This window comes from Epinephelus fuscoguttatus, linkage group LG1 (assembly GCF_011397635.1).
Source record: "Epinephelus fuscoguttatus linkage group LG1, E.fuscoguttatus.final_Chr_v1".
Taxonomy (NCBI): Eukaryota; Metazoa; Chordata; class Actinopteri; order Perciformes; family Serranidae; genus Epinephelus; species Epinephelus fuscoguttatus.
Window position 1 is genome coordinate 38,369,402 of NC_064752.1, and position 26,699 is coordinate 38,396,100.

A 26,699-nucleotide genomic window follows, 5' to 3' on the forward strand; every position below is an offset into this window, starting at 1 on the left:
GCACACACAAACATACGAGCATACATGCAGAAAGGCAGAGACAGAGTAACTCTCACATTGAGGCTGGCAAATGCCCACAAACCAAAAAACACTGGCACTGCAAAAAATAAATAAAAAATCACATGCACAAGACAAAGAACCTTTAATACACCACAGCTCCCTGCTGTTAATTTTCTTCAAGCAAGAAAAAGAGCTGACACAAATATAATCACACCCACACATACACCATAAACACGTTTCGGGTCCCCAAGCTCCTTTATGTCTTTTCTGTCTCTCAAACAGCTAAACATGCACACAAAGAACATACTGTACCAGTGGTGAGGGTTGGCTAGACGTGCAGGCAAAAAAAGTGGGAGCAAAGGAGGAAAGAAAACGAGGACCGGGGGGAAGGAAAGAAGGGAGAGAAGAGGAAAAGAGTGACACTCTGGGTAGTAGTTGTCAGTTTGGGGTTATAAAGTTTAACACACGACCAGGGGAATAAGGGGGGTTGTTCATTAAAACACAGAATCTGGGTAAAGCATATGCATAACAAAAAAAAAAAAAAATGCAGTGAAGAAATTTAAAGTGCCGAAGCACATTTGCATATTTGGTGTTGTTTGCATCGATTAATGTTTCTGGCTAAGTGGAGAAAGAAAGGGAAAGGGAAAGGAGGTTGGGGGGTGTACATGTGCATCCAATGAGCAGCGAATAGTTTTTCCTATATAAATGTTCCCCAAAATTCAACCATGATGTCACCATGAACCTGTTGTGAACCCAACTCTGTCAACTACCATTACCGTCTCATGCTGTTCCCCACTGCTCCCTCCTGCTTTAGCTCGCTGCCTCTCCATCTCCTTCCACGCTGTCCCCCATCTTGTTCATGGGCTTCCACTCTTTATCTTTCGCCATATAATGTTGTCTGGCTGCATTTTTCTTTTCAACACAAACTGCATGTGTGCCCCCTCCCAACCACCACCACCACCACCTCTCCGAACCCAACCGCCCCCCCTACACACACACAAACTGCTCACAGCCATTTGGAAAGTCTCTGGTATAACAAGGACAGTTTTAATCAGAACAAGCTGGCATATTTTGGCCAAGACCTGCACTTATGGTAATTCAATCAGAAAGAGAGGGGAAAGAGGGGGAGAGAAAAAGTGAAAAGGGGCACACGGAGGGTAGTAGAGTGTGAGACGGGGAAATAAGAAAAACAGAGGGAGGAAAAAGGAGACAGTGGGCGGATGGGAGGGTGAGGTAGGGGTTGAGTGGTTGAAGGAGTTTGATCCACATGTGGAAATGATTGTCTAATTACAGCAGATATGTATAAGTGTTACTGCCTGGAGGACAGATGGTGATTGGAGGGCGCAGAGCTTCGAAAATGAAATGATTGGACAGGGGAAGAAATCAAGACGTGTAACTGGAGGAGCAGGAAGAGGAGAAGATCGAGAGAAGTGTCATGGTGGCTCCCGCATCATCTCCGTCTCCTTCCTCTTCAGCCTCAGACACAAGGCCTTCCCAAGACTCAAGGGCTGTCCATCACGACGCCTCTTCCAGTGATTCAGCCTGCACCTCATCTTCAAAATGAGACAGTCCACAAAGACATGCTCCTCATCAACTCACACAGTTGGAAAATGTATAGATTATCAGATGTTGCCTTCAAATAGCTGACAGAGAGGAACTAGGAAAAGTTTGACATTATGGGAAATACACTGATTCCCATTCTTGCCAAGAGTTAGTTATTAAGATTGATACCTCTCTCTTGTCTGTACTTTAAATATGAAGCTACAGCCAGCAGCCTGTTAGCTTAGCCTAGAATAGATTTCATCTGTACAAAAACTTAAGTGTAAAAATGACAATATCCCATTTTACGGGGGTAATGTGCCGAATTATTTCTTGGCCTGGACCAGTGACCTTATGGAGTTACCTGGCAACTGGGTAAGTCAAGGCCTAGAAATAGTCTGGCACGTAACCCCCATAAAACAGCTGCTTTTTTACACTTTAAACAAACTAAATATAACTTGTCAATTAGTGAGATTTAGAGGTGCTGGTAGGTGGATTTTGTTACGTTTGGACAGAGTCAGGCTTGTGGTTTCCTCCTGTTTCCACTCTTATTGCTAAGCTAAGCTAACCAGCTGCTGGCTCCAGCCACACATTTAATGTACAGACACCAGAGTGGTATAAATCTAATCTAACTCTCAACAAAAAATCAAATAAATGTACTTGACAACATTTTTATCCATTCTTTTAAATTGAAGCAAGTTCCATGATGCTAAAGTTTCCATCCCTGATATCAGACAGAATTGTCAACTCATTACACTCTGTGCCCACCTTCAGTCTGACATTAAGTCCACTGTAACGATTTCCCTGGTGGGGGAGGAATCGATTTCCCCTAACCAGTCACTAGAGACCCACATATCCACCTAAATCTATTGTTTAAAGTCCACACTGATGAATAGCCATGCCAACATTTTGCCAAGGTTTGAAGGGTGGAGCAGAGCAAAGAAAAAACAAACCATGATATTGGACAACAATGAGAAGACATGTCATCTAGGTGCAGATTTAGAACAGCCTAAATAGCAGCATCTATCTTGTCTATTGCACCCGCCATAGTACTCCACATTGGTTCCAGTGTGCAGCTTGACAGCACATGACAACAACTTGACAACCGTCTTAGTCTCGTCAGTGATGCTAATTGGCTAATTGATTCCCACCGCAGAGCTCACTGGTCTTTTTTTTTTTTGTTTTGTTTGTTTTTAAACCAAGAAACCACTGTTTCATGTCACAATGTCAGACGAATCAGTCAACTCAAACTTGGTAGAGTGCGGAATCAAAGGTCTGGACCAAGACAACAAATTTTCACAGAGGCACTGACATTTCACTTCAATACATGCTGAACAGTGAACCAGTATAAGAGTAACACATTTTTAAATCTTAAATTTTCCTTTGAAACCCCTGTGATGAACTACACATCCAGTCTATCCACACATCCAAGAACAAACTGTGGGGTTTATGCCTGATTTCCTTCACTGTTGGTTTCATTGATCATAAGTATGAGTTTTTCCAAACCGAAACCAAACTAGTTTCATCTGCCTAAACTTATGTCAAATACAGAGTTGATGTGTTTGTTACCAAACGAGATGCAATTGAAGTGGCATCCGCAGAAACAAGACAATGCAATGATGTCCTGTGACTGCCATCACATCTGTAAATCGCAAAAACATACAGCCATGAGTATCCAATTGCAACTGTTTTTTTCCAGTACAAATTACACAAAGGTGTAAGTAACTTACCACCACTATGGATTTACTAAAACTAAAGATAACATGAATACATATGGTTTCTTAATTTGCCCTAAGCTACGGGAGCCCTGAATGGCCATGCATTCAAACATTTCATTTACTCTGTTTGCCCATCATAACAAGTTCATTTTATCCGTTTTCTCAAGATCTCAACATAACAATATTTTGTTTTCTCAATATAACAAAAAAATGGTTAGCCTAAGCTATGAGGCTTAAATCATTGCAGGAACCTTTGCATTCTGCAACTCATCGGTTTGTATGCTATCTTATGAATTAGTGCACCACGAATGACATTACATCCTTTACACAAAGTCATGTCATTAAAGTTACTGTGGTTAGGTTTAGGAAAAGAAAAATGGTGAAAGTGTACCTTAAAATGACTCGCAGTCTCAAACAGTAGTCTCCTGGTGAAAGTCCCAGTGGAAAGTCCTGTGCTGTGTGACTCATCCACTACTCAAACCTGCATCCTTACAGACCGCAGATCCCCTCCTTGCTTACTCCTGTCAGTGCATTGGCCACGTGATCACAGCCTTCTAAAATATGTGGGTTATGCACAAATTATTGGCTCATCATTACATGAGATATGTACAAATTTTGGTGCATTACTTTTCGTAGGAAAATGTACAAACAGTGCATAACAACAGCCTGAATTCTGTGTAGCAAAGAGCATATTCATCATTGCATCACATCACATATCTCTTCAATGGAGGCCTGACGCAGGCTGAACTTGCTTTATGCCATGCTGTTACAGATAATATACACATTAATGTGGGTCGTCTAAGAAGATGTTTAACAAGGCTTCAGCTTTATCAGAGGAACAATCAAAGCATCAGCATGACATGACAAGATGACAAGACACAATACCTATTACATTCAATTTACAAAACTTTTTGTGATCTTAAATTAATTATCTCAAGAAAACAAGGATTTGTTATCTCGAGATCTCAAGAATAATATTGCATCATCTCAGGAAAACATTTGCTATAGTGATATAATGACATAAATAACTTCTCATCTTAAGAAAACAAATCAAATTAACTTATTATTACAGGAAAATAGAGGAAATAACTGTCTGAATGATGGCCATATAGGGCTTCTTTTTAAGGGCTTTTTGCCATGCTGTCTCCACTTTCCTCACTGTACTAAAACAAAAGTAAATACATTAAGCTACCAGGATACAGTAGGGGTAGGACGTTTGTCCCCGTCAGGATAAACTGGCACCTCTTCACAAGAGGCTGCCTGTCAACAGACCTCAGCATATCTGGGCTGCCTGCTGCGACATCTGTCTACCTGTCAGAAAATGTAAATACCCTCTGGAGGTTAAACGGGGCAAGTATCAGACATAGGTTGTTCCCACTATCATGGGATTAAACTGACTTTATTTGTGTTTATCAAGACACTAATATGGTTTCTGAATGTTGCTCAGTGAATGCAATTTTAATGAAATCTTAATGTATCATATTTAATGTATTTCTACGTCCCTGTAAAGCACTTTAAGTTGTCTTGTGTCTGAATGGCGCAATATTAATAACCTTGCCTTGCTGGTGTCCCAGTGACCTACGGGTCTTAATGCAGCCAGCAGTACAATATTTCATAGCTGCATGTTGATGTTTTTGTTTTATCCATTTCATTGTGACCAGTTGTTCCTTATATTTCCATCAAACTTCCTCTTAGGCACCACTGAAGTAAAATACTGTGGTGAACTTGTGGAGGGAAATTGTGCTACTCTCTGTAAGCACTGCATCAGAAGTAGATGATCAAGCTGTAGTTCACTTAAAATGTTGTCATATTGATTTGCATCAATCATTGTCTGATTTATAAGTGTTGATAAATTGAATGACAATACAAATTATTGTAATAATTCTTTCGATGTGGCATTTTGTGTTTATATGCAACCACAGATGAATTAGATAAAGCCATTTTCACATTCTGCTCTGTGTCATCTAACATGTTTAGAACATTTTAATCCTCATTTTATAGTCAACAAATTGTACATAATTATGTTGATTATGTTGCTAATATCAGCAGTCCAATGTATGCATGCAACTCCAGTGACCTCCATCTCTGCTGAAATATGGAAGCTACTCCTCCATGCTGGACATGCCTACAGAAGCCCTAAACAGCTATGACTAAAAAATATTATTTCCTAAATTTTCCCGGGGTTACCTGCAGTTTTATTTGTTACCACAAGATCAGGAGTTATTAATGTCAATATTCTTAAATAACAAGTGTTTCCCGAGAACACGGGATAATTTTCTTAATATCTCAACATAACGAAACTTTGTTTTTCTGGAGATAATGAGATACAGTAGCCTTTAAGACCTAAACCATTGCAGGAACCATTACATTCTGTGTAGCAATGTCACATGATCAAGAGCATATTGATCATCACATTACATTTGCGCCAATCAAGGTCTGACTCTGGCTAACCTGCTGTATGCCTGACTGTTACAGATAATAGTGCTTCATCTAAGAAACTTTTTAGCAAGGCTTCAGGTTTATCTGCGGTGCAATCAAAGCATGTCAGCATGACATGTCAAGTGTGGTGGATATGTTGATACACAGTGGCCTAGTCCTATTACATTTACACATTGTTTTCTCAAATTAATCATGTCATTATCTTGAGAAAACAGAGTTTCGTTATCTTGAGATCTCAAGAAAGTGATTCTGTTACCTTGTTAAACAACATTTGTTATGTTAAGATGATGACTTAAACAGCATAACTTGTAATCTCCAGAAAACAGAATTGGTTATCGTGGAAAAACACACAGAGGAAATAAAATCTTTATATCAAGACTGCGTAGGCCTTCCATATAATTCTACTGTAAAGCTCACATGATGAATTTACTGTGTAGATCAGAAACCTTTCTGAGTATGTCACATGCTGACCATTTCCATTTGTTTCTTAACATGATGGTTGCTGCTTAACTGGTGAGGAGGAAGAGAGATGAAGAGAAAGAACAAAAGGCAACAGCTAAGCCTCAGGGTTCCTTAATACCAGTAGATATCATCCTACCTGTACCCCTCGGAAGCCCACACTGGCTCTGCCTCCACCTGGACAATACACCTGGCGTATCATTCCTATAACCCGTAGCCTCAGGGGCAAGGCTCTGCTACACAGCCCTGCGCTCATAAAATGTGTTTATTAATTTGCCTTTGCCAACCTCACCCACGGTGTCAGTTTTTCCTACGCTTCACACCAAGTCTGCTGCCACTGGACTCACTACCGACCACTGTTTTTAAATTGCGTCATTTTTCATATTACCAGCTGTGTGTCTGCCTAGAGGCTGACGTCAGTCCCTCTGACAGGGAAACACCTGGGACTGGGAAGACTTGGTTTTGGAATATTACATGTGATCAGTTATTATTTCTAAATTGTTGTTCTTGGAATGTTTGTCTGTCCATCACACTGTATTTTGTATTCTGATCCAGTGAAGCTGCTTCTGAGTTTCAGCTGGCAAGGAAAAGTAAAAGAAGGCTGAAGATTCAAAGTAAATGAATTTATTATATCATACCATGTTTATTGTGCTGTTCCTGTCCTGTTTCAGTCTGCTATATGGTGCATTATTTTATAGTCTGTCTGGTTATGCCTGTATTCTGAAGAGGCAGGGTTGGAGGATAAACCTCTGCCATATAGAAACTAAGCTTGTCTTTCAACCAAAATAAGACACTTTCAGACACTGTCAATACACTGTTAATGTAGCTATCAATACTGAGTGCATCATGGAGGAGTCGTAACTTGATGGATGACAGCCCCAGGGGCATTCTCCCAGGTGTCACTTGGAGCAGTAACAACATTGCAATAAGACTAAAAAACATCTTGTGAATTCTGCAAGTCAGTGTATGTTTTGACAACCCTCAAACACAGTGCCTCGGCACAGTGTGTGCATACACTCAAAACAGAGTCGCTGACGCTTTGATAAGTCCATGGCCTTATAACCGTAATTAGAACACCAGTGCCAATGTACTTAATGTGTATGTCTCATGTCTATATTTAGAGCCTTCTACATCCCTGCTGATGTAGACACATACATCCACACCTCAGTTAAAGTGTTGTGAGTTTTTAAAACCCTTATACTGATGAATTTCAACCTTGTGAGGACTTGGAAAACTTATGCCAAAACAACCCACTAAAAGAAGCCCATTTCCTCACATGCCTTTACCTATACAAGTGCTGCCACCTTGTGGAAAATATATAGTGGTGCATTTTGGAACCATAGCTCTGACAGGGGAATAGGGAGCGGTGGATGTCTTTTTTCCAGGAATTATTGCTGCTTACCAAGAGAGGTACAGTGACATGATCCCTACATCTCCACAGCTGAATTATGTTTCTGCCAAACAAGCAATTTTTTTAACAACAACAAAAAAAGTGTTTCCATTCTTCAAACAGCTGTATCTCCTCTGACACATTTAATGATACACTACAAATAATGCAATGCTCGAAGTCACCAGTACTGACTAAATGCCCCAAATAACTCTTCATGTCTACATGACCTGATTCTTAGTTAAGAGCAATGACGAGCATCAGTAACATCTGTCTAGTTCAAGGGAAGCTGCACAGCTTACTTAAACCACAGAGGGGCGCTGTTCAATTACTTATTATATTGTGTGGGCGTCTGTTTCAGGTTCATTCAAGTACAATTTGTGCTGAGGATCTTCTTACAGTGAGACTCACAGTGGGGTCCATGGCACCCTGTACGCCTTAAAGGGGGGTCTGCAGCAAAATTAGATTTATCTATTCATTTTTATTCATTCCACTTAAAAAGATGTTGGATGAATTCAGGTCTAGGACATGAAGTTTTATAGAACATTTTAAGAATACGAGAAACTGTTTTCATTCAGGCCTCAGGCCTCAATACAGTCTCTGATCAATATCTTAATGTTTTGTTAATGTGAGTCATGGGAAAGGGTGGAGTAAACATTCAACACTTGAGCTAAAACAAACAAAAAATACATAGCACTGATGGCATTTACTTTTGATAACAGGTTAATAGAACTTCTTTTAGACTTTTATTTTGCATAAATGTGATGTAAATTTGTGAATGTAATTTAATTCAAACAAACTGAGTACATTTTTATCAATAATATATCTTTTCATAGCACCAACAGTGTTGATAAATCCTAACATGGTCTCATTAAGTTACAGAAATCTCCCTTAAACTAATCATAACCAGTTAACTACTGGTGCTGTATCCTTCAACCACAGATACAATCATTTCTGAAGGACAGGTGGATGTTATGTCTGAGATAAGCTTTATTTTAGTGCCTTGTTTTCAAAAGTTATATATTTTTGCTGCACAGACAAGTTTTCAAGTTTATCAAAGAGTATTTAAAGCCATGGCTTACATTAAATCGTGTACGTGTTCTAAGGTGCTTTGAAGAATAATCATAGTGAATGAGTTAGAAAGTAGGACATAATGATTCCTGTGAGTGTAGATTACAACTGTGGCCTTTGGTCAAGAAACCTGCCAGACCTGTTGTGTCACTGTTTGATATGAGATGCCAAAATAATGTAGACCACAGGAAGTGATGATGTGCTCATATAAAAGTTTTTATATAGCGAGATATATGTGGTGTAAGCATCTCCAGTGGTGGAAGAATCACCCAAAATGACCTTTAACACACAACAGACACTCAGTTACAAGACAATATCCTGAATTAAACATTTTTGTTTGGTAGAGGTAGGATTATTATTATCATTATTATTACTATAATATGATGTAAAATCTTAAACTGATATTAACTGATGGGTTAACCATAGCCTAGCTCTTCAATACATTTTGGGGATTAAAAATTCCATTGTATAAAGTAGCATCAAATGGAAATGCTCAGCTAAAGTACAAGTATCTCAGAATTGTAGGCTGACTTTATTACAGAAGCCTGCTTGAATAAATGTCAACCCACTGTACTATATTTAGCTTGACAGCTCAGTGCTTGCAAAAATTGTGTGATTTTTCCTTTTCACTGGAAGGAAATATGTTTGGGATAAGGTCAATAACAATGTGTAGCAGGCAGAATCAAACTCTGTAAAAATAAATTTAACAAAAAAATAGTAGGTCCATTAGAGGAAAATGTTCTATCATTAGCTCTCCCTAATTGAAAGTGATAGCTACTTGTAGATGACATTGAAACTTGAGCAGGTGCTGACTTTAATATCAAACACACGGTGACCCCATAGCCTAATTCCCCACAAGTTGAAGCTGAGTTTCTCATTGGGCTCACCTATGGAGAATAACAAGGAGGCTGGGAATAGAAGGCTGAGGTACGTGACCTAAATGTAATTGTCTATGTGCCTGCCAGCAACAGGCGCTGTGTCTTCTGAGTGCTTTCTGTGAGGACAGCGCGCTTTTTGGGCACATGCAGGCTATTTTACGGTGCTCATGTTTGCCCAAACAGCTCCTGACCTACATTCGCTCTGCCCCAGCCAATCTCCGGCGATAGTTTGGCTTTTAGCAAACACAATCTGTGGAGAGAAAAGGAAACGTGATGGAGAGGAGGAGGGGCGGCGGCAGTCACGGTGAGCACCGCCCATTACGCACGTGCCAGCTCTCTCAGGCAGAGATCGTCTATGTGTGGGAAGATGGCCGCTAGGCTCGGTAAGCAAAGACTGCACCAGTTTCCGGGTTGAAAACGTGGGCGTTGGCCTGGCGCATGCGTCCTGCCCGTGCGGTTTTGCCCTAAGCAGGAGAGGCACGTGGACAGGCATTGACACATTGACCTTACATTGCAGTTTTGTTTTCTTACTCTCTGTCTAGTCATGCTTTGTTTGTAAGAGTTTTTATCTGTTGCAACTTGCACTTAAGTCCAGCACTGTCACGTGAAGAGTGCTACTGCAATGGTCAGACTATTTTAGTTATTTTAATTACTAGTATTATTATCATATGTTATAATACATAATATCCATTAAATCTAAAGCCTATGTTTACATTTAGGCTCTTAAAATAAAAGGCTTGAGAAGAACACATTTCCACACACTGTCCTACATTCAAGGCAACCTGTATTTCAGAAGTGCAACATTTTCGGTCCCTAGACCTTCATCAGGTGAAGCAAGAAAAACATTTCAGACAGACAGACTGTAGTCGACATCTCTTAAGGCTGATTAGGGACCATGAGTCAGGCAGTTAGTCCCACAGGCTGTGTGCAATCAGCTTATTAGAGACACCTCACACTTTCACTATCTATAGCAGACAGCAATTACATTGACTTATATACGCACATTGAATAGTACAATTTAAAATCACAGTATCCAATATCATCTTCTCTATAATGACAATTATAATATTAGACTTAAATATCAGCCTGTGGGACTGATAGCCTGACAGCTCATGATCCCAGCTGGTCTCACCTGAGGAGGTGTTGACTGTATCTGTCTGGAATGCTCTTTGTTCCTCAGCTTTAGGCTGTCTGATGAGTGCCTCAGGACTGAAACGTTGTATTTTTTTTTTTTTTTTTTTTTTAAAAGATAAACCAAAGGAGTTCTGTCTTCTCTTCACTGGGGACATTTTCTTGGACACACCTGTATACAAGAAGCTGAAGGTGTGCATGAGCCTTCACAGTCTAGATTTGGCTTTTAAAACACTAAAATACTGAAAAATGTAAAGATAAATTTGCCAATCAATACTTTTATTTACGTATTTTTAGATAAAATGACATTATTTGTGTTATAAGATTTACATCATATATTATGATATATATTATATATGCATATATTGTAATTGGTATGTCTTTATTACATTTTATTTGACAGATTTTGACAGCCAATGTGAAGTCTGAGTACACAAAAAAATCGCTCATCAGTTAAATGTGCCAGATTTCCACAGAAAATATTTACATTAATAAAACTGTAGCCTATCATGTTTTTGGATGCAATTAAACCATTTATAACAATCACACTGAAACAATGTGATTTTCCTGAAAGTCAAACTTAGCTATATTACATTGGCCTATAATCTATACTTTTTCAAAGTAAAATGTAATTATGTTGCATTATGTTGCATTGATAGTTTAACAATATATATATATATATATATATATATATATATATATATATATATATACATACTCTATATATATATATATATATATATATATATATTACACTGACCAAATGTAATTTTCCATAGAATCAAAGTTAGTTGTATTACAGTTAGTACTGAAGTACAGTTAAAGCAAAATGTAACTATGCTGATAGAATGTGATTTCCTAAAAGTTTAACATATTGACATTACACTGACCAAATGTAATTTTGTACTACTTTAATTACAGTAGTAATAATCAGTTTCATGTATTTTTCATCATGTAAAATGTATATTTTACTTTTGTGTGTATTACACTGATACGATATTGTGCTTGTCTCATACTTGTTTGTTTGTAAAAACAAAATCATCCATCAAATACAACCATATATACATGAGCCCCTCTCCCACGGTACACAACAGCAAAAGGGGAGAGGTACCCTTTTATCGGTGGGGTACCCCCAAAGGTGAACATACAAATACAGAAACTCAAGTATCAAATATTCCACATATTGACTATGGAGGCCGAAGTGTGTCAGGTAATAACAACTGAAACCCAATTTGGGAGATCCTTCGTCCCCAAAGCATTACGACTGTTTAACACCTCCTGAATCCAGTCACACACGTACACACATCAAATTAGCCATAACTGGCTGGACTATGGAATGGACAATTTTATTTTAATTTAACTTCTACTTATGCATTCATTTTTAACTTTTTTTTTTTATTTTATGTCTATTTTAATACCACTGTGTTGTTGTTGATGAGGGGAAGCGTGGTTGTTTTTTGTTTTTTATGTGCTGCTGGACAGATGAATATCCCTTTGGGGATAAATGAAGTTCTTTCTATTCTATTCTACTTAATATTACATATGTTCATTTGACTTTGTTACACATATCACTGCTGTATAACTGACCCTGTTAAATATAGCTGTAATTTCTTATGATACACTATTTAATACAGAAGGAGATGGGTTTTCAGGGTTTTAATTTTTTTACCCCATGGCTACGGCCTTGGTATGCATGCAAGGCATATCCCTTTCATGCATAGTGGTCACTTTAGCGGACAGCTATTTAAAAGCCATTTTCTTGTATAGGCATGGGTTCTGATGTTATAGTTACATTTAAATCACTAGGGTGGACCCTTGTGCGTCATGCCATACACTGCCACCCACTGGACAGGTGTTGTCAGTGCAACACAAATCTTTCAAAACCAAGATGGCCGACAGAATGCAGGAAATGTTGTGCATCTCAGGAATATCTTGCCAATCCTTCTATAACAGGAGACCCTGGTAGGTAAATAAAATCTGGCAATGTCAAGTAACATCTAAGGAGTAAATACTGTGGCTAAATTTTTCAAGTATTAATTTAATGTTATGAGGAAACTGCAGTTAATCATCTGGCCACTGAACTGGACGTCATGCATTGCTGGCTATATTTCAACTACAACTGATACTATTATTGCAGTTTTGTTGTTCCTGAAAATACTTAATTTGCAGTGATTTTCTGAACTGTATATCAAGAATTAGAATGTAATTTACAGTTTTTGTAACAGAAACAATATTTTGACAATATTTTTGTTATTTTTGTGGAAAATGGTCATAGAAAAAAATGATAATTTACGAGGAGGAGGTGGGTGGATGGTGAGGAGTGAAGAGGATGGAGCTGGGGGGGGGGGTAGGTTACAGGAGGCAGAAGTAATAAGAGAGAGGGGAGATGCTTAGGAGTCAGGAGTAGAGTTCAACGCTTTTGCATGGCATTGAACAGTATATGAACATGTTAAAATATGCGAACACACTAGTTTAACAGCACTGAAAATATATTTTTGTAGAGTTTCACATGATATATATCGGTTTTTAAACTGGTTTATATTTCTTCAGGTGAAAACCTAAACGCATGCTGTCCAACTGAGTGGACATGTGAAAAAATTAACTTCAGAATTTACTTTTTCATGCCTAAAGAGGAATAGAAAATATATCTTGACTGACATCCTTGTAGTTCATGCATGAAAGGGGTTATCTGTGCACATTTTGTTACCTGCCACCTCATGATCTTATCTTTTAGATTTTTTGTATGTTATATTGACTTACCCTGCCTGTTATGTTCCATTGAATGTTGGTTTAGCTCAAAAACATCTACTAAAGGTAAAATCTAAAGATAGGCTATGCCCTTAACATCTTGGAAAAAGAGATAGATTTATCATTTTTGCAGTGCTTCCAAAACTCACTTTGCAAAGATAAACTGTCGGTTTTCACTGGGTGCTGTCATTTAAAATAATAGTTTCTATCATGGTATTAAAGCCCATAATCCTCTAATACAGGGCTGTCACACCAAAGGGTCCAGTCCAGCCTACTGGATGACCTTGCACACCTAATAATGATGCACTTGTGAAGGCTAAAGCCTGATTTATGGTCCTGCGTTAAATCAACAACGTACCAACGTCGTAGGGTACATGGCTACAGCCTGCTTTATGGTCTTGCAGGGTACCTACGACGTACCTACGTCGTTGCCGTGACGCCGTCACTCCATTTCGTTGCGGTGCAATTCACCGCCAGAGCGGTAGGGGGCTGCGTTCCTTTCCTGAATGGTTATCGTCGTCTCTAGTTGATTCTTTGTTTAGCTTGCGGCTTTTCCAGGCACAGAGAAATGAACGCGGAGCACAGACAGAAGACTCCGTCCGTATCCGTATCCGTATTTAACGTTGAGCATAAATGGGCCTTAATACTGCAACATCTCCATCACAACAGAAGATATTTAAAGATGGTGGCGATGGCGCAATCTGGAAATACGGAACTGGAAATGCATTGCTACCAAACAAACCAATCACAGCCCTCTCAAGCCTCCTGCGTAGCCATGTACCCTACAACGTCGGTACGTTGTTGATTTAACGCAGGACCATAAATCAGGCTTACGCAGGAGGCTCGCCGTAGCCCCCGGCATAGCCTGACGTGCACCTCCCAAAAAATGTAACTACACTTCGAGGCGATGCAGACCCAGTGCAGACCGAGAGGGCTGTGATTGATTTGTTTGGTAGCAACGCATTTTTGGTTCCATATTTCCATCCCCGCCATCTTTAAACATCTTCTCTTGTGATGTAGATGATGCAGTATTAAGGCCCATTTATGCTCGATGTTAAATATGGATACGGATATGGATACGGACGGAGTCTTCTGTCCGTGCTCCGCGTTCATTTCTCTGTGACCGGAAAAGCCGGAAGCTAAACAAAGAATCAACGACGATAACCATTCAGGAAAGGAACACAGCCCCCTACCGCTCTGGTGGTGAATTGCACCACGACGAAATGGAGTGACGGAGAAGTTCGAGGTACGACGTAGGTACGCCGCAGGACCATAAAGCAGGCTTAAGAAGTGTCAGGTTTCAGGAGCAAGTTAAACAGTGAGTGGCCTTCTTTGTATAAAATGCTGCTTTCGAGGTGTTTCCATTCTGACCAGAACACTTTACTTTAGTGTGGTGATGTCAGGATTATCACACAGGATTGGAAATGTATAGAAAAATGCACATGTAATGACAGCGAGTAGGCGACTGAATGTGGAAATATTCTTAAAATTGCATATATTATTCTGGAGACATCACAAGCTGTTTGTCATCTGTTTTGTCAATGAATGAGTGATTCTGAAATACAACAAAAGGGAAAAAAATGGAGGCGTTTGTTATTTATAGGATATTATGCACTGGTTTCACTGGTCTGGCCCACCTGGGATGGAATCACACTGCATGTGGCCCATGAGCTAAAATGAGATTGAGTGCAGTCAGGAAAGAGATAGGAGTGAGAGCTCCTCCCTCCCCTGCCTGTCTCTGCCTCGTTTCCTCGTCGTCTTATCGCCGGGCCCAGGCAGCCATTAGCATAAAATGTGTGTCAGTAGGGCAGCGTGAGCTCACATGCCATGCGCACATGCTGGAGAGCTTTAACCAGCATTCCAATGTCGAACCAGTCCAATGTGCCGTCTCCACGCGGGGCTCTCGGCCAATGAAAAAGTGAGAAAGAGTAGAAAGAGTGGGGGCACGAGGACAGGAAGGGAGGGGGGGTAAAATGTTTTCAGAGAGCGTGACAGGGAGAGAGAGAGAGAGATCCCTGATACTCATCGACAAACAAAAGAGAGAGAGAGAGAGAGAGAGAGAGAGAGAAAGAGAGAGAGGAAGAAAAAAACTGGTCACATTTCTCAGGCACCTGAAAACGTGCTGGTTATTTTAAGACTCGTGTTGCTTATTGATGAGTGGGGAGTGTTTAAACTACTTCCACTCCGGTCATGTTTTGATGGTGACTGTACATGGCAAGCAGCTGAACGCGTCGGGACCTCAGTAATTTAGAGAAGCCCTTTTACAGTGATCTCTCACACAGTATCCCGGCATCATAAGGTGTGCAGACGGAGAGCCGAGCCGCCGTGCGCTGCAGTCTCCTAACCTCGGAAATCATTTGGATCAGCTAGAGATAACTCGTCTTATTTCATTTCCTCTTCTTTAATAATATTTGCTCTTTACTTTTTCTTCGCTTGGTCGTGTTTTTTAAAACACCCCCCAATGCCCTGCGCACATCGCTGCTGGTCTGAGCTTTTGGATACACTCTTTATGCCTTGGCAGTTCTTGACTCTTTCACCTATATCAACCAAACTCCTCGGTAGCAAGCAAAGGCACTCAGTCCTGTACTAGACGGCCAGAAGTGAACCGCAGGGAACAACTCAACAGCATCGATCATCCACTAGAAAACATGGAAAACAGTCCTGGTGGTAAGTAAGCGTCATTCATGTAGTAATGTGTGTGTTTGCCTGAATCCACTGGAAACAGTATCCCAGTGCCAAACAGCAGTAATGTAATAGAAGCAGGCACTGGTGCGTAGTGGGAGCAGATGCCATTAGAACATTATTTTTAGATAATAAGATTTGTGGTTAATTCTAAATATGATTTAATAATTGCATCAGTCAAAACTACTGCTAATTATAGGCCTAGTACAAGTAGAGCAGAGAAATTAGTTGATGTCTTTGTTTTGTATGCTTTCCCTCTGCACGTCACTTTAACACACTGCGTCTAATGCACCTAATAGTTTAAAGCACCCCGGGGTGTAATTTTTCATGTATGTAGAGCTGGATCGGCTGTGTTAAACATGATGTGCAGCTTTTGGGAATCTCACACACTCAGATGTTACATACAGGCTGATGCAGGGTGAATGTGCAGGCTTTTAACTTTAATTCAGATGTGTAGCATGTTGCGCGGTGCCAGGTGACTCTGGGCTGCAGGCTATAGAGTTTTGAGTGAGTGAGTGAACTGAGCGCACACGCACGCACGCACACACACACATACACACAGACGGGGAGAGAGAGAGGGAAGTCCTTCCTCGTCAATCTCTGCGGCGGACTTCCGATTCCCTGCATGTAAACAAACTCACGTGAAGCGCGACCTAAAACGCCCCCTGACCGAGCACGTTTTCAGCCCACGACAGCCCCGTCTCACTCATCTCAACATCGTGGGCTGTGTTCTCGTGTCATCGATTGCCAGAGAAGGTGGATCACACACTCACTGACTCACTGAGTTTCTCTAGTTTGGTATTCATTGGAAGTTTTACAGAGTTGTTACTCAGTCACAGTGTGTGCTTCATTTATTTAAATGGGCTGTTTGTAACATCTTTGGCTCATGCGCAACTTTTTTCCAAAATAAATGTGAGTGGACTGTGTCAAGGAGCAGGCACGCCCCTTTGAGTCAAAACAAGTAGCCGGTGCCAAATGTTCCATCCGTGTACTGGACACCACTTGAAAAACACTTCTCAGAGTGAACATCCTGTTCAGCCAGGACTTGAATCATGATCTAAATGTGGCGGGGTGACGAAAACAAGCGCTCCAGTTAACATAACTTTTAAACTGGGCTATTTCCCGTTAACTCTGCTGCTCCATTATACATCTAATATTACATTGGGCATGACAGGGGGTATTAAAGTCGGTGTGTATTTCTGCTTCCAGCAAAACAATTTTAATTGCAACATTTTACCGCTGACACCAATGCAAAATTAAATTGGGTGGCTACCACGTCAGAGCACGCCATTAAGTGCCACACAGACATAATGCGCATTGACGTCATCACTCCTAAGCATAACACTTCTCATCTTCCCATATCATATTAATAATAACCCAACAGTAGTCAGACATAACGTCCTTGAACAGTGGGTGACCATTATAACCGTCATGTCTTTTCATCCCCTCTCCGCCCGGTGCACCCTGGGTAGGCACAGTCGTGATAATGCTGGGAATCATGCGCCTGATTTTTTTTAATACGCAGTTACCCCGCCTCGAGCTGACAGCACGTGTATACAGCCTCACAGTCCACGTGCGGCGCTTGATTCCCAAGCACCCCGCCCCTCGCGGTCGCTCCTCTCCACCGCGCGCGCCCTGCTCGCGCTCAGCCTGCACGGGGATTCCTCTGTATGCGCTGATAGCTTGGTCAGTGGGTCAGAGAGGTTTAGCAGCCTGTTCTCTCCTCCTGGTTACTGTAACAGGTTTGAAATGGTCGTTGGTTATTATTACGGGCTGTATTAGATGTAAAGTTGCAGTTTGGTGCCTGTGAGACATGTTAACCTACATTTGTCTGCAGTCAAACTGTGGTTTTGGGTGGCATGACGAACCAGTTCCGGTGGTGGTGTAGTTGCAACAGCGACCGTTATATTTAATTGAGCAATTATATTTTAATGTTTTTTCCTGCAGGACTGAATGAAGAAGTGTCTTTAGATTAACGTGACATCATTTACATGTTTCTTTTGAACATGGGCACAGATTTCAGGGGGGTGATATGTCCCCCTCAATATTTAGAACATGTGCACATGTCCCTCCTGAAAGACATTAAAGACATTTATGCCATAAATAGGCGCAGAAAAGGGATAAATAGGTGCAGAAAAGTTAACCATAATGCAGGAAGTTTAATGTTTGACACTCAAAATTTTCTGAGGCAGGACCCCCCAAACCCTGCATCCCTCCACCCAATAAGGATTTTGTAGACTGCTAGACTGTCAGTGAGTGCTTTGGTCAATTTGAATCCAGTTAAGTGTATTATGTAACATTCTGAAAAGAAGTCAACCATAGTCATTCCCTTCAACCTCACTGGTTGAGTTTTAAACTGTAGAATTTCTATGGAAACTGTGGGCGTACTAGTAGCTGAGCATTCTAAGTATACTTTGTCTCCACAAAATGGATGATGAGCATTATCTCAATGTATGACCACCCCTAGAGAGCTGGCCTTGTGACCTAAAAGCATGACTGTGGCCTGACCATTATTGTCTTATCCCAAGAGAGTGTTTTTTTTTCATTATCCCAGACACTGAATGGCCGGTACCTTTTTTATATAAATGTAAAAGATCCCACTGTATCTACGCAGATGAATGCGTCACAGGTGTCCTTCATGCTAATGGGAACAATAAGCTTAATGCTGAGCTCTGATGCCAGTCCTGAAACTAGATTCCTCCTGGTTGTCAGCATGACAGATGGTCACACATCTAGCTAATTCGCATTAAAAGCCAAGCTAGATTCAGGTGTCAGATAGTATTTCTATCCGAGGACTGAGCATGACCTGCTTCTTCTAGTTTTATATTATATATGTAGCGTAAGGGAGAACCTTCTATAAATACATATAGGACTCTGTGAACGTTTGCACCACAGAACTCCTTCAGGTTCAAATTGGAGCAACATACAAAGGAGTCATTTATGTTTCTGTATAAAGCAATAAAAGATAATTCGGGATTCATGTAATATAAAGCACTCTGGAACCATCTTTCTTGAATGTGCTTCATAAGTAGACACATGACATGAGGCCAGCTGTTTCACGTGGAGTGGGGCTTACGGCCCATGCACAGTTGCAACTGTTCACATGAAAGAGGACAGACTAGTTGGAAGTTAAGAGGGGGCGTCTCCCCTCCAGACATGATATGTGCACGCTGTCTATACAGTTTGCCTGCCATGCGTGCATGCCCAGGGGGTGGGAACACATGAGAGTGGAAGTTCATAGAGGTCTGGTTAAAGGGAGGGGCGCTGGACGGGTTTGTTTATTTTGTACTTCTTACGGCTCTGTGCATCCACAGGTCACATGTTGTAACCTGTGCCTGAGTACAGCAGGGATGATATTCCCAGAGCTCATTCTGGCACCCAGTCAAGCCAGATTCCAGGAAATGGTTATGAGGCGACAGAATATGGAATGTTTTCACAGTAGAGGGGTGGGGATGCATTTGTGAATGTAGGCAGTGGGTGTGGAGCTCATGTGTGACCCTGTCCTCTGCAGGTGATGCACATGTCCTTATCTCACACAAACACACAGGAAATGGCATGGGCACGTTACATTTGTGTGTGAGGCGATGTCCCAGTCTGTGTGATATTGGAGCTGCCACCACCACACAAGACGTCAGGCCCAGAGTACCTTGCATTCAGCGTTGACACGTGTGAGCGGTGGAATTAAGGAGGCACTTAGAGCTAAACAGAAATGCAGCACGTGTTTTCTCAAGGAGAGAAAGCACAAGAGACGAGGGAGGCTTTTTCCTCCACTGATTCAAGGTCCTTGAGAGGGAATGTGCACAGAATGACAGTGTAGACAAACTGAGGGTCTTGAGATAACACTGCCACTACAGTTAGTCTAGAAATCTCTTGACATGGCTGCAGTAACCTGTTTGGCAGGAAAGGGCAGTCATCTGACAAAAGCCGGGGTACAAAGCCGTTTTGTTGAGTAAAGATCTCTATCAGTCCAGTATTGACCCACAAAGTGCAATCATGATCATCTTGATGCGAATGGCTGTGGAGCATGGCACTGCCTTTATTTATGCTAAGGTATTTAGACCCTTGACACAGTGATCTAATTGCAATTAAAAAGGAGGGCAAACTGAACTGAGGAGGAAAATCATGAGGGGAGTGTAGAAATGAGCAGAGATATATATCTTGAAATTATAATAGTTTGCAGTATTAGAGATGATCTCCACTGTATTCAATTTTACCATTATACTTTAAAATGATTAATTGCAATCAAATGCTCTTTAAACTGATAAAAAAACCCTCAAGCACAGCATTTTGCCATGTCAAAAATAGTGGGCAGCAACAATGTTACTGTTTCTGTGGAATGCAGTGACTTCAGGTTGCTGTGCCCTGCTTGCTCTCCTCTACGTCTATAGTCACAGCATTAAAGCCTTCTCTATTCCAAACGTGATCTGCCCTAGCGCTTGTTATTGTGCTGCTGCTGTTGTCTACACGGGACTGCGCAAAGAGCCTTGTGAGCCGGGCGGGAACTGTGTCAAGAGTCCATGTGAGCTCCCGGTCAGGTGGCTGGCGGATAGATGGGTCTGCATGCCCGCAGCCAGAGCGGGGAGGGAGGGAGGAGGAGGAGGAGGAGGTAGAATGGGAGGAGGATAGAGAAGAAGGGAGGGGGAGGAGGGAAAGACTCAGTGCTGAAAAGCAAGCAGGCAGGGAGCTGGCTGGCTCAGGCTGCACGTGAGGGGCAGGCTTTCATCTTGCAGGGAAGAACACTGTCTGCAAAACAAGGGGGGCGGATGGGTGTTGTGTTGAGGGGTAATAGGGCATTTCCGACTTGATGTGACAACCCTAAACAAAGGCCTGTCTATGGCACTCATTGTGAACGTGCGGTGACTCACTGTCATATTATCATAAGCATATGGTGCTTCTTACTCAACATAGATGTGCTATGCATAGCTGTAATACATTTTTCTTGGGCTACGATACATTACAGGCTATTATATCACACACGTGTAGAAAACATATCTTCTCAGGCTATAACATGTGGCCATAATGTGTGCGTGTTGGTTCAACAAACAGAAAAGGGTATGTATCTGACCTGGTCATTGTTAGTTTAGCATTATTTATTCACATAATACCATCCAAAGATGCCAAAGTATCACTAATCAGTAAAAGCAACACCACCTTGGCATTAAAAAGCCTTTTTGATTAACCACCAGATTAGGATCCAAAAGACTCGACACAGATATCCAGGTCAGAGTTGTTGTCGCTCTAGCGCTGGCATTTTTTCTAAATAATTCATCAGATCAAATTTCTGTTGTCCCAACACGATCAGGGTTTTGTGTGTGTTTGTGAAAGTCTGCCAAGTAAGCTCTCTGGATCAAAGTAGAGCATTGCTCAACACTTGCACTCCCACTCACATTGTGCATGTGAACACGACCCAGATGAAGATCAGTACACTGAGTTTCTGCCCCTCTCTGTTCCTCCAGGTGGTGTTATCCTGTACGCCGGCTCGTCTGGCAGTGCCAGCCCGAGTCCTGGCAGCCCCTCAAGTGGATACCAGACCCAGTCGCCCTCGTCCCACTCGCAGCCCTCATCCCCTGAGGGTGTCTCCTTTCAGGAGATTGGGCCCCTGAAGCAGAGAGGGGAGCGGAGAGGAGGGACGCCTTCCCCGAAATTGGTCTTCCAGTTTCCCGAAGTAAACAATGCTCCCGTCGCCCAAATAACGACGGTATCATCTGCGACCTACAGCCATCCCACAGTGGCCAAGAGACCTTGTGGTTTCACTGGCACATTTACCAGTAAGTACCCACTCACTTCCCCCCTTCCTGTTTTCCTCTGTGTCACCTGCTAGCACTATGTTATTGTATCACTTTCTGATGATGGATGTGTGGTTCTTTCACAGAGACCGGAGGTATGGTGCTTCTGTGTAAGGTGTGTGGGGACATCGCGTCTGGGTTCCATTATGGCGTGCACGCCTGCGAAGGCTGCAAGGTGAGATGGCTCACAGATAATGTTATGTCATGTCTTTCTATTCAGCAGGTACACACACACAAACATTTTGCCACAAAAGACACTCTCTAAAGCCTTTCTTCTTTTGTGCCTCCTCCAGGGTTTCTTCAGACGTAGCATTCAGCAGAACATCCACTACAAGATGTGCGTAAAGAATGAAAACTGTCTCATCATGCGCATGAACAGAAACCGGTGCCAGCACTGCCGCTTCAAGAAGTGTCTCTCCGTGGGCATGTCCAGAGATGGTGAGAGACATGGCAAAATTTTTAGACTTAGGGCAACTAAAAGTGAAATCATTTTTTCTTTGTTAGTGTAGAGGAGAGGATTTAATATGCAGGTTACAGAATAGCTTTTAACAAAAAGACCATTCTACTGTCGAAATTGTTCGCAAGGAGGTCTCAGTCCTCGTCACAGAATTTCATTTTCCCTCATCTCTTTCCTCTCCCCTCCTTTTGTCTTCTGCTCTCCTCTGTCATCCTCTCCTCGTGCCCTGCTGTCTGATTTATGGCAGACGTAGCGGAGAGTCCCAGTAGTCATCCGTCATGGAGAAAACTGTGACAAATACAGTATTATTTTGGGAAATTGGGGCACAAAGTTGTTGATGACTCTGTGCGCTCACCAAAATGTACACATTTACCAATTTCTTTTTGTCAACATTGACATTAACAAACAGTCATTTGAGATGTAATGTTATTCCGTCCTGTTAATCAGGAAAACCTACAGCGCTCCACTTGAAATTAGAATAATATCACTGCAGTTAATCTGCTCCACTGCATCATTTCACCGCAGGACTCCAGTCTCTAGGGATACGGCTAAAGTAGGTGATAATAAATCATGGTTTTTCTGGAGCAAACATTTTTAGCTGACCCAAAAAAGCCAAAATGCGGGAGTGAAAAATCACCTGCACCAGATCACAACAGCGAGACTTTATTATTCATAACCACATTTTACACGTTTTTATTTTCTGAAGATGCACTCAAATTAAAAACCAAATTACATACTGTTGTTGGTTCTTGTCCAAAATGATATTATAGACCCTCAAAGCGATTTTTATTCCATGTCTTGACTTGACAACATAATATCTGCTCGCAAATTATCTTTTGATTATCCATTTTTTTACCACCTTCAACCCTTTGTCTCTTCCCCTCTCCCACCTGCCCCTCTTTTCTTTTTGACCTTTCCACTTCTCACTCACTATCATTTTACTAATGACATCGTGTTTAGTGTTGTTGACCCAGTGACCTACTTTCACAGAAAAGAGAGAGCGATTGCTCAACTGGAAGACAGAGAGAGAGAGAGAGACCGAGGGAGGTGGTGTAGCATACAGCGTACTATAAATAGGGATGTCAGTGGAGGTGCAGATTTGAAGGAGGGGGGGGAGGGGAGGATTGTAAAGGCTGAAGAGGAGGATGAGGCAGTCAGATGAGATGAAGGCTTAAGTGTCCGTATGGTGGTGAAACAGATGTGGTGGCTACAATATAGTGGGAGACTGTAGAGAGGTTGTGGGATTAGTTATCTGCGTAGAGATGACAGCTTGAGTGTCGGATGTAGAATGGAACAAAGAGTGGTTCTTTATCCATCCAGATAGACATGTAGATAGACATCTCTATACAATCTATATAAATCCTACATTGTGACTGCCTGAGTGTTTGTGCCGTTCAGTGTAACAATTAAAGTGCTGCCAGTAAGGAGCTGGCAGAGAAATGCTAACAGACGCTTCTCTTCTCTTCTGTTCTGTCCTTAGCTGTGCGTTTTGGGCGTATTCCTAAACGGGAGAAGCAGAGACTGTTGGATGAGATGCAGAGCTACATGAACAGTCTCAATGAATCAGCATCCATGGAAATGGAAGTGTCCCCTCCTCCCGATGCCCCCTGCAGTCCGCAGAACCAGACGAACGACGGAGCGGGCTCCATATCCCAGTGTTACCGCAGCAACGTAACGAACAGAGACGAGAAACCAATCAAGATGGCTGCCGGCAACAGCAACATCGGGGCTTCCTCCTTCCAGAACAACTCGGCGCAGGAACCCTCCCTGTCACACTCTGCGACCCAGACTCACCACACGGTTCACGGGGAGCAGGGGAACTACCACGTCCCCACAAACTGCCCTGTGTCCTCCACCAGCAATGAAAACTCCACCCATGTCGACAACGCCAAGTACACCTACCCTTCCAATCAGAATCAGTGCCCCGTCACTGGCCGCCTATCATCTCAGTCCTACTCAGCCAATCAGAACAGTTACCCAAGCAGTGATTCCCAGAACCAAGGCCCCTGCCCCTGGAAGCTAAACGGAGGAGCCAAAGTGCTGGTGAGTCTTTATTTTCCCCATTATTGAGTATGAGTCTGTCAATTCAGTGTCAATAAAAGGTCCATAACACTTCCTGTCCTCTCTTCTCTCCGTCTCTTCTTCAGGCATGTCCACTCAATTCATGTCCCGTGGCTCCATCCAGTCGCTCCAGTCAGGAGGTGTGGGAGTCTTTCTCCCAGTGCTTCACCCCCGCTGTTAAAGAAGTAGTGGAGTTTGCAAAGAGTATTCCTGGCTTCCAGTCTCTCAGCCAGCATGATCAGGTCATGCTGCTCAAATCCGGCACTTTCCAGGTACATTCAGATAAATATAAAGTGTTGGTGGGACTGTGGGAGATTTTCTTTTCCCATCCTCAGACCCTGACCTTGCCTGCTTCTGTCCACAGGTTTTGATGGTGAGATTCTGCTCACTGTTTGACCCCAAGGAGAGGACAGTAACCTTCCTCAATGGGCAGACATACTCACTGGCATCACTAAGGGCTCTTGGCATGGGCTCCTTACTGGACGCCATGTTTGAATTCAGCGAGAAGCTGGGATCTTTGGGTCTGGAGCCAGACGAGATGGCTCTTTTCATGGCTGTCGTGCTGGTTTCTGCTGGTAAGCAGGCACGCTAATACATGCACACAAAGCACATACTGTTTGCACACATTGTCTTGTGTCTAACCCCAGTTTCCCCTCCTTTTCTCCAGATCGCTCTGGTATAGTGGAGGTGGGAGCAGTCGAGCAGCTGCAGGAGAATCTAATAAAAGCCCTGCGCTCCCTCATCACCAGTCGCCGCCCAGATGATAGCACCCTCTTTCCAAAGCTGCTGCTGCGTCTGCCGGACCTGCGCACCCTGAACAACCACCACTCCGACAAGCTTTTAGCCTTCCGCATAGATCCATGAATTTAAAGCGCGAAAGCTTCCTGAGGTGTCTACTTTGGGGAGCCTCCGTGCTCCCCATGCGAGCCTGGCCTGCGACGTGCAGTTCACTGGCCTCTGCATGATGGACAGTTGTTGTGGGAGCTGTGCCAAGTCTGATATCATGAAAGAGCAAACTTGGGAAAAAAAATATCAGTGAAGGATGTCGGCACAGCAGGAGGCGGAGGCTCCTGAACTCAAACTGATTCCTCCTCCAGTTCCAGGATTGTTTAAAAAAACATTAAAACATAGATTGTGTTCTTCCTTTGGGTTCTTCGAGTTAACATCAAACCACCAAGTCATCACCACTCCCTCTGGGAGTTTGTGCTGGAGACCAAAAAGAAGAAAGAACCTGTTGTTCCTCACTAGACTTTGTCCTCCCATCCCAGCTCGCAAAGCTAACAAGAGGGAAGCACATACTCTCACCCAGTGAAAAAGGAACATGTACAAACATTCACCAACCATGATTTCTTTACTGTACATTCATGCTTCATTGTGTAAAGGGCACCTTCCATACATCGAGAGGACCTCTTGAATCAATATATAACATAGCAATAGAAATGTCTAATACACAGTCGGGAGGACGGTTTGTGTGTGCCCTGTTGAAATGATATAAGCTATTTTCACAACATGTTACCATGTGGGAAATCTTTATGAAAAATCACCCATTTGTGATTGAGAAATGTATAACATTTTTAAGAAATGAGAGTAAATTGCATTGTATTTGTATGCGGTAATCAGGGAGAAATTATTGGTCATTTTAGACCGTGTCTGATGGGATATATGTTAACGGTGTTTACTTGTACATTTTGTATATAACCTTTATTCTTGGTCTTCATTAGTTTGCAGATTCTCGGCTATGTAAATGAAGTTAGTATTGAATTATTGTATGACGTCACACATAATAGATTGCTCTACAGACTGCAAAGAGAAAGCAGCATTTGAACCTGAGTATAAACTTTTTATTTGAAGATATATATATATATATATATATATATAAATATATATATAATTGAAATAAATGTATTGTCAACTGACTGCATCACCTTGTGAATATTTTGTAAATGTTTTATGGTGACACCATAGTGTACCATTATTAAATAATGTTATATAGCATATTTCCTTGTGCTCATCTTTTTTCATTTTCCTCCTTAATGTGATCTTACCATCAGTATTACCGAGGCACACTGTGGAGCTGTAGCCTAGCAACAGAGGCAATCAGCCAATCATGCTCCAGGTCTGAGAGCCATTAGGGGCTTCATTACTAACAAGAAACACCACTTGATTTTTGAGTGTGTATGTGTGATAACAAATATAATTTCAAAGAACGTCACACTTCAATACGGGGCAATGTTCTTTGTCAACAGACAACAATCAGGAGGGAGATTATCAACTGAGATGGATTCTGTTGGGTGATGTGTGGAAATATGGCACTGAAGCGACAGTTTTGCTGTAGGCTGACAC

The 26,699-nt window shown here is 42.0% G+C and overlaps 1 protein-coding gene across 1 annotated transcript; it reads left to right on the forward strand.

The window, feature by feature from the left end:
* Window positions 1-15,308: 15,308 nt before the first annotated feature.
* On the forward strand, window positions 15,309-26,353 carry nr1d4b (nuclear receptor subfamily 1, group D, member 4b). Its single transcript, XM_049583323.1, has 8 exons — window positions 15,309-16,037; window positions 21,509-21,820; window positions 21,925-22,013; window positions 22,132-22,276; window positions 23,776-24,338; window positions 24,443-24,628; window positions 24,721-24,931; window positions 25,024-26,353. The coding sequence occupies exons 1-8, from the start codon at window positions 16,019-16,021 to the stop codon at window positions 25,218-25,220; spliced, it is 1,722 nt and encodes a 573-aa protein (XP_049439280.1). The 5' UTR covers window positions 15,309-16,018; the 3' UTR covers window positions 25,221-26,353.
* Window positions 26,354-26,699: the final 346 nt, after the last annotated feature.

What these genes read in the sequence shown, in the direction of transcription:
- nr1d4b (XM_049583323.1), top strand. An exon ending in TCAAATCCGGCACTTTCCAG is followed by an intron (nt 24,629 to 24,720) that starts GTACATTCAGAT and finishes TTCTGTCCACAG; the next exon opens with GTTTTGATGGTGAGATTCTG. An exon ending in TGTCGTGCTGGTTTCTGCTG is followed by an intron (nt 24,932 to 25,023) that starts GTAAGCAGGCAC and finishes CCTTTTCTCCAG; the next exon opens with ATCGCTCTGGTATAGTGGAG.